The sequence below is a fragment of the Neltuma alba genome, unplaced genomic scaffold, assembly GCF_004799145.2.
Source record: "Neltuma alba isolate B1F8T4 unplaced genomic scaffold, ASM479914v2 tig00001517_pilon, whole genome shotgun sequence".
NCBI lineage: Eukaryota > Viridiplantae > Streptophyta > Magnoliopsida > Fabales > Fabaceae > Neltuma > Neltuma alba.
In genome coordinates this window covers 33198-41857 of record NW_021632491.1, presented here as the reverse complement: position 1 = coordinate 41857, position 8660 = coordinate 33198, and the positions used below count along the sequence as shown (strand labels likewise).

At 36.0% G+C, this 8660-nt stretch overlaps 1 protein-coding gene across 1 annotated transcript; it reads left to right on the top strand.

Annotated features, from left to right (window-relative positions):
* Positions 1-1055: 1055 nt before the first annotated feature.
* LOC114758157 (uncharacterized) lies at positions 1056-7441 on the top strand. The gene is made up of 6 exons (XM_028947178.1): positions 1056-1595; positions 2881-3062; positions 3723-3840; positions 4009-4197; positions 6391-6555; positions 6773-7441. Exons 1-6 carry the CDS (start codon positions 1296-1298, stop codon positions 7151-7153), a joined length of 1335 nt encoding a protein of 444 aa, XP_028803011.1. The 5' UTR covers positions 1056-1295; the 3' UTR covers positions 7154-7441.
* Positions 7442-8660: the final 1219 nt, after the last annotated feature.

The window sequence follows — 8660 nt, the reverse complement described above, 5'->3', positions numbered from 1 at the left end:
TGAATCATGAATTATATAATTGCTTTCTGAAGGCGAGAAAGTTCCATTTTCCCCCCTTGTGTTAGGAACATATATCCTTTTATTATAGATAATTTTGTTCCATGTACTTTTAAACATTAAATGTGGAGATTTTGACTCATGAGAATTCAAACATTAGTTCATTATGTTAGGATTGAATTTTCCACCTTTTTTTTTTTTACGTATATGTATCCTTCTATTAAAGACAATATTAGTCGAGGACACTAGCAGGGATTCGAACTTTAACTTGTCATATGTTAAGGATTAGCTATTTTACTAGACTAACCCTGTGGATGATTTTTCACTTTTCATATCAATGATATTTTTTTCTTTAGGCATATGTATCTTGTTATTGGAGGTTAATCCTATTGAAAAGTACGTCAAGCAAAATGTGAATACTTCATCCCAGCAAGGATTCAAAGTTTGATTTCTCATGTTGTGAACAACTAAACCCAATCTTCGTTGGTCATATCAATTAGATTCATTCAAATGAAATAAGGATGTCACACAACCCACCAAGCGCTTAAATCAAATAGTAAGGGGTCGTTCTAGTTTAACCAAAGGTCAAGTTTGAGCCTTGGGCATGCAGTAGCGTTAAAAACTGGTGGTAGGCTAGCTGCCCTTGGGGTCTTGCAATGGCCAAATCCGGATTAGTCCAAGCCTGTTGAGTTTCCCTGACATAAAGGCTGGCTTGGGATACTGAATGAAGTAATTCGAAAAAATAAGGATGTCAAACAATTTAGAAGAGGACCCATCTTGTTTTTTTTTTTGGTACAGGTCCTCCCTTTTTTTGATAACGAAGAAATGGACTAAGCGCAATATAGAACTTTGTCCCATGCAGCCCATTGTTCAATGGCCATCTCTAAATCAGATCGGGCGTACGTTTCCATTAGTTTTGAGGTTATTGGGCCCAAACCCCCTGCGCAAGACTTTGGGCTTTAGGTAATTCGGCGCGAAAGATCCGACCCGGGTTCCCCCGTTTGAATTATGGGCATCTCCGCGTGAATAATGGGGATCCGGATCTGAGGGAGCAAGCGTTGCAGTGCGTTGACGTAGCGGTGTGAGAGAGAGAAGCAAGCAACTGGTGATGGTGGAGAGAGAAGATTAGGGTGGTCCTGCTTGCGATTTTCGACCTTTTGGCTGTCCCCAAATTCCAATTTCATTCAATCTTAACGCTTCCTGGGATTCTGGGGTTGCTCGCCAAATTCCATTTGAGCATCTGCAAGAACTGATTCGTGCTGACGGTGTCGAAGGAGAAGAACTCGTTGTTTTTGTTAATGTCGAAGATGGCGTATAGAAGGAGGCAGCAAGGAACTTCAAGACCGTCGGCGACATTTGAAGAATTTTCAGACGAAGGAATTCGGAACCCTCCTCCTCCTCCTCCTCCTTCTTTTGATGCCCTGCCCGCTGATATTGACAGCTCATTTACTTCGTCTCCGTCTTCACTAGCTGCCAAAGCCATTAGAGCATCTTCGGCTCGTCGGGACTCTTCCCTCTCCTCTGCTTACCGTCACTCCAACCTTCCCAGTGCTCCTCCCGTTGCCCTACCAACTCCTACTCCACCTGTATCTTCTAAGGTTTTCTTCCCACCTTCTTTATCTTCTGCCACGTGACTTTTGTTTCTGTCTTCGGGTTTGATGCGTAGTAAAATGTGAACTGTTCACTTGGCTGGGCCAAAATTGATCAAAACAAGAGGGAATTTTTCTGTCCGGAATGAAACTAGAGTAGAAAACACTACTGAGCGCGTTAAGGGCGATGTACTCTCGTTATTATATTTATATGCAATTCTTCAACATGTAAACTAGTCGGTTTAACACCTGCTGTCTGTGCTGTTTTATTACATTTGACTTTGAAGCATTCCTTTATCCTCGTAGGTCTGTGCTGTTTGTGTGCTGCTGCTTATATTAAATCAGTGTGTCAGACTTATCTCTCGTTTTTGGTTCCTCTAGTTGGACTGAAATTTCATAAATTTAAAAGGATGCTGTATTTTGTTGATCTCTTTCTCAATCAGGACGGTGATTAAGGATGATATCATAAGTTCCAGGTTTATGAAGTTTGAGATTCGATGTCATCCAATTTTGTTGGCACCAAGTTTTGAAGTTTGACAGCTGGCTTACTTTCTAAAGCTTCTGATCAGTTAAATGAAAACTTTTTTGCACTTATGGCAGACCGAAAGCGTTTTTTAATTTTCCATGCTCTGTTCGTAATTACTCATCAGATGGAAAACAAAAGGAACTCTTAGAATTATTTCTATGTTATTTATCTTCTTCAGGGCTCTTACTCTCTGTCAAAACATATGATGATTTTGTGAGCTGTCTTTAAGCATAAATTCTCTCCCTCTGGATTTACATCAATTTTTTGAGTTTTAGCCATATTTTCTTGGAAACACAGATTTTCATTATCAATATGTTATCATGGTAACAGCTGTCTCATCATTTATGTATGTCTTTGAGCCGTAATTGTTTTCAAAGCAATGGTATGTTCTCCTTGCTATGATTTTTAGTGGATGGATATAAGTAGCATTTTATTATGTAATAATTTATTTGTTAAGAAATAGTTGTCTCAGGAGTTTGGTTATAGGGATGAGTCAAAGTCTATAGGCTTCAAAACCACGTGCTCCAGTGCCTCTATCTTTGAATTGAGTTTATCCACTAATTATAGTTGTGGACAGTAAATGAAAGCTGGATATTGGATTCCTTAATGATTTAAAGCATCAAATATGGGGAAATGGATGTCAAAAATATTTGCCTACATCTCTCTCTTTTACTCGTAATTTATATTCTCCAGACGGAGAACACTATTTCCCTGATTTGAAGTGTTTGTTTCTTTCTGCCAAACTTGTTATGTTGTTCGTAATTATAGGATTCAAGAGTCTATGAATATACGTCAATGAAAACCTTGAATGAGTCCAAGCAAGGATTTTGGGGTTCTCTGGCCAGAAAAGCCAAATCTATAATTGAGGATGAACAGGCAACCCAGCATTCTAAAGCACCTGGGAGGGTGGAGCCACAAATGCCTGGTGCAGCTTCTACGGGCAAGGTGAGATAGGAATTATATGTTTGCCGCTAGGAATTATATGTTTGCCGCTAGGAACTTTCAACATGCTAAGGTTGGCTAATATGCTGATGAAGGTTCATTATTCTGAGTTCCCTTGTTATAGTAAACTAGAATAACTTGCTTCTTGCATTGCAGGGGAAATATATAAACTTCTAAGGGAAACACAAAAATCAAAGATTTATTCATAGTAAAGTAATAAATGATAATGCTATTTAAAAGCATTGTTGCTTGATGTGACCTTTGGAAGAACAGTCTTCAAATAGAATCATGTTATAGAATGTAAAAAAATATTAGGAACGGTGATGAATATTAGTGAATTGTAAAAAGTAGATTATACATATGAGTTATAGTTTTTCATCCAAAGAAAAACCAGAAAAAGAAAAGAAAATTGCATCTGATGTAGGGAAATACAACTTATTGCACCAAAAGTCTGACCAATAAGATGAGAATGTTTGTGTTAATCTACTGTGGCTGGCTCAATATGGATTTTTTTTTTCGGCTGTTTGTGGAAATTGAGGTGTTTTATTGTCACAGTTTCTGCATTTGGCTTATTAGCGGTTTCTTGTTCATCATGGCTTCAACTGTCAAATTTGATTATCATTTCTTTCTCTCTGTAGTTCCAACATTCATATAACATGGAGGAGAACAATCTCAAAAGGGATAACCCAAAATCTCAAAAGGGATAACCCAAAGTTACTTAAGGGATTTGATGCAATCACGTCTTCTCTAAGCAATATTGGTAGCACCATTGGTAATGCCTTGGAGGTAATCTCCTAAATTCTTTCACATGTTGAAAGAAACAGGAAGTCATTTTATAATTTGTAGGTTCTATAAATTTTTAAGCCGTAGGCATTACAACACCCCCCCCAAAAAAAAAAAAAGGTCCGTGGAGTCCAAGGTCTTATCAGCACTAACGTTACTTCACATTTGCAGGAGGGTTTTACAGTTGTGGAGAATCGGACTTCAGGCATCATCCAAGAAACTCGTAATCATATCAAGAAAAAGCCTGGCAGCTCCGAGTTAGAGAGGCAGGAGACAAACCGTTCTGCTACACACCAACACTCACAATCACGGACCCAGATGCAAACAGACCGAGAACTTCAATTGAAGGCATCTCGCGACGTAAGGTGGCAACTGTGTATCACTTTTTTGTGTGGTTGAATGAAATTGCGTGATCAATCATTATTCTCCCAGCATATAGTCCTCTGGTTGAAAAGCAGCTTTCTAAAATGGGATTTTTGGCATGGGGATTGTGTTCATTTGTTAGTTATGAAAACAAATCCACTGTTCAGTTTTAAATTCTTGGTGTAGCTGCTCAGAATTGCAGAAACTTAGATCAACGGTTGAATACAAATGGATAATAATTAATAACATAGCTGCTCATATAGGAGTAAAATTTGGCTTTAACGGAGGCCATTTTGTGCCTCTTAATTGTAAGTCCACCGTCTGGTATATTTAACATGCATAATGAAAGATGAGGGTTGTTTCTCGTTGTAAAGAGTTATTTAGCACTTCAGTACCTGCTCAACATGATAATTGTTGGGCCTGTGTAATTACTTATAAGCTATAAGGGATCTTTATTAGCTTGATTAATTTGGTTTCCATACTAACCATGAATCTGACCTGCTGTCATTTATTATAGAAAATGATAAAGCTAAATTGCTAGAAATGTTAATAAAATAAATCCTTAGCCTTCTCCCAAGTCCTAACTGGTTAAGCTTGAGATGAAGGCTTTTGACATGGTATTGGAGCTTCTAAGATCAAGCAATGAGATATTTGATCCTTTCCAGCCTCATTTTCTTAAATTTCGGCCCAAGGTATGTCAGGTTTCTACTCCATTAATGCTTCTTCAAGCTCAAAGGACTATTGCTGGAGGAACATATTGCTAAAATTGATCATGGGTCTTCTTCTAACAACATTAAAATTTACTTTATCTTTTTGGTGAATGACAACATTAACATTTACCCCCTGCTTGGAGTGAGAGAAAATTAGGGAGGAGGAAAAACTAGAGAGGAAAACATGAGGAGAAACAAGTTTTCTCTTGCTTGGATAGGAAAGAAAATGTAGGAGGAAGAAAAAGTAAAGGAGAAAATAAGGTGGGCCCTATATCCTATTTTCTCTCCAAATTTTCTTTCCATATATGGAGAGATTTGGGAAGGAAAACAAGATTTTCATGATTGCCCCTCCTCTCCCTTCCTCTCCATATTTATTTTCTTTTATTATATTAAAAAAGTTATTCACTTTTTATTTTTTATCTTAAAACAATTTTTTATTAAATAATTTGGTTTTAAACCATAATAATTTGAAAATATATAAACCAAATAACTTGATTTTAAATTATTTGATGATGCTAATGTTAGGATAATTTTTCTATTGCAATATTTAATTTAATTTTAAATATGATATATTTTGATAAGAACATTTTAGTCATTTAAATATTTGTTAATTTTCTTTCCTTTCTATTTTCTCTCATCCATCCAAGCAAGAGGGATGATAACAACTTCCCTCTAATTTTTCCTTTTCTCTATTTTCTCTCCTCTCATTTTCTTTCCTCTCAATTTTTCTTTGCATCCAAGCAGAGCATTAGGATTAAGTAGTTATTGACAAGGCAAAAAAATTCTGCTGAACCAATCATATGGTTTATGCCCCTTTACTGACAAAAGACTACTGTTTAGAAACCTTAGTGGAACTCCTAATGGAACTCCTAAAGGATTAGGAGTTTGTTCTTATGAAAAATTCATCTAGTTAACTACTATTTGGGGGTTTCACATTTATTTCTGCAAGTCATGCTTCCTCTGAATGAAGAAGGAAGGTGGACAAGGAGTGTGTATTTGCTCAATAAACTCTTGAAGCCTTTTATTTTCCCAGCTCATTGAAACTAGCTCATTTTCTTTCCAACCAATTATAGGCTCACCGTTTGAAGACCTGCAAACCAAATCTTTTTTTTTCCCCCCTCTGTATATCTTTGTAGAACTAACATTATAATGGTCATCCCATTCTTAAAGCATTCTGTTCTCATTTGATTTTTGCAAGGACTGATTCCATGTCCCACAAGTCCCCCCCCCCCCAAAAAAAAAAAACCCCAAAAAGAAACAAGGGGCCATGTTAAACCATGCATTTTCTTTTCATTCTTGTTCACAGGTAAAGCATACTTTTTTGTGTTCCAGACACAGAGAGAGAGAGAGAGAGAGAGAGTCCCAGTTACTACGCAGTTTATAGATTTTATTAATATTTATCATTACCATATTGCTTTGCTTCTCATGTAAAAGGAATATTTAGAAATGGCTTATTTGTTTTACCTTGTGTATATAACAGGTTGCAATGGCAATGGCGGCCAAAGCAAAGTTGCTTCTTCGGGAGTTGAAGACCGTTAAAGCTGATTTGGCTTTTGCAAAAGATCGATGTGCGCAGCTGGAGGAAGAAAATAGAATTCTTCGTGAGAGTCGTGAAAGGGGAGACAACCCAGAAGATGATGATATGGTATGCAGTTCTATCTTTAATTTCACTATTCCTTTTAACCTGTATAATTAACTAAGTTGCTTCTTTGGTTTAATTAAATGCTTGTTTTCCCCTGCTGTTTGACATTTAAATATTCAATTTGATTTGATCCTGGATTTTATTATTCAGATTCGAACTCTCTAGTTTCCCCCTTGCTCCAAATAATTTGTTAATTTTTATGATAACATTTCCAATCCAGATACGACTTCAACTTGAAACACTGTTGGCTGAAAAAGCTCGCCTGGCTCATGAAAACTCAGTGTTTGCCCGGGAGAATCGGTTTCTAAGGGAAGTCGTTGAATATCACCAGCTCACCATGCAAGATGTTGTCTACTTTGATGAGAGCAATGAGGAAGTGACCGAAGTTAATCCCCTCAATTTGCCCCCAGGGCCTCACATGCAGCTTGATTCCGTATCTTCATCTCCAACCACACCATCACTGTCTTCACCCACTGCCCTTGACATGGACACAAAGAGCTTGGAACTGAGGAGAAGCGTCTCACCTATACCAGGGAGGGATACAAAGACTTCAGAACTGACAAGAAGCATATCATCTTCTCCAGTAATGGACACCAAGTGACGCATGAAATGCTCCTGCTTCTATACAAATTTGATGGGAAATGTTTTGAATGGTACCAATATCTTATTGTTTCCTTTGATTTGTTATTATTTAATTGTTGGTCCTGCACGTTTCATGGGTGTCATAACCTGTTATGTAATATTACTTTTATTGTATAACTTAAGCTTTTTAGTTCCAAATTTATGTATCAGCGTAAAACCCAAATTAGCAGGTTTCTGTATAGCGGCCTTAACCCTAAAGGGGGGAGTTTATGTATAGCAGCAAATTGGTGTCCCGGTTCCCATGGTACTACCCAGCTGTTGTGTCTGTGCATCATGTATTTGATCATATCTGATGCAATGAAGTTGTAAGGACAGTTTGTTTAGTCAAGGGCCATTAATACTTTTCTTTAATTTATAAATTCTTTTAAAGGTGGACTATTTTTATATTGGTAACGTTTCACAAAGAAAAATCGCTATAAAACATCAAGTTAGAATATTAAATTCTGAGTGTGAAGATGTGTCCAATAATGCTAGAGTGAATGTAATACGGAGCATTCAAAGTCAATGTACTCCACTTGATGAGCTTTTTAATCACTCTGACTGAAAAGATTATGTTTTGAATTTCAAGGGTGTTTGTATTAGCTTTGCAAATTGAGACAAAATTTTTTAATTGTAAAATCATTTTTAAAAAGTTAATTTAAAATGATTGTCATTCATGGTAAAAAAGAAACTAAAAGTCTCATCTAAAGTTGCAAAAAAAAAATTTACAGAGTGCAAAATTGATTTAGAGTAATCTAGTTCGGATTTAGTGGGACGGGCACTATATTTTTGAGTCATTTTTCTTGTTTTGTTGACATATCAGAACTAATAATTAATATGCACAAACTCATTAAGTCGCTATGCCTAAAATTAAGATAAGCATTATTTGTCTAAATGAAAACTCAAAATATCCATTACTCCTGACATAAGTAATCTACTCAAGTGTTTTCGTCCTGAATACTGCCTGCTCCCATCTTCTGAAATGCTTTATTGTACTCCTAAGTCGTAATCTAGCTACATCAATAAAATTAAGCAAAATGGTTCTTGTAGCTGGACTTATTAAATTTATCAGAAATTAATACAATATTTTCAAAAAATGCCTCCCATTTAACAGGGTAGCTGCTTCATGAATAGTAATGGATGAGTAGTTATTGAAAACATTATTGGAAGAAAGAATTTAATGCTTTATAGAATTAATTTTTTTAGAGCATTATTTTTCCTTCCACATAAGCTCTTATTTAATAAGAGTGGTAAGAGATAGTAGAGACTGATTTGATGTTACAGTTGAGTATAGAAGATAATAGGGTAAAATTATAAATTGCTTAAATTTTATGACAATTTTAAAGCTTTAACTAATTTTTAATTTTTTTTTATTTGTTTGATGAAATTGTTAAAAATCACTTATATCAAATGGAGTATTCTTGTAATAAGCATGTCTTTTAATGGAAATTTGTGGTGCCAAAAAATTAAATTTATACTCCTTTTCA

What these genes read in the sequence shown, in the direction of transcription:
- LOC114758157 (XM_028947178.1), top strand. Translation starts at nt 1,296, where the DNA reads ATGTCGAAGATGGCGTATAGAAGGAGGCAGCAAGGAACTTCAAGACCG. An exon ending in GCTTCTACGGGCAAGGTGAG is followed by an intron (nt 3,063 to 3,722) that starts ATAGGAATTATA and finishes ATGGAGGAGAAC; the next exon opens with AATCTCAAAAGGGATAACCC. An exon ending in AATTGAAGGCATCTCGCGAC is followed by an intron (nt 4,198 to 6,390) that starts GTAAGGTGGCAA and finishes TGTATATAACAG; the next exon opens with GTTGCAATGGCAATGGCGGC.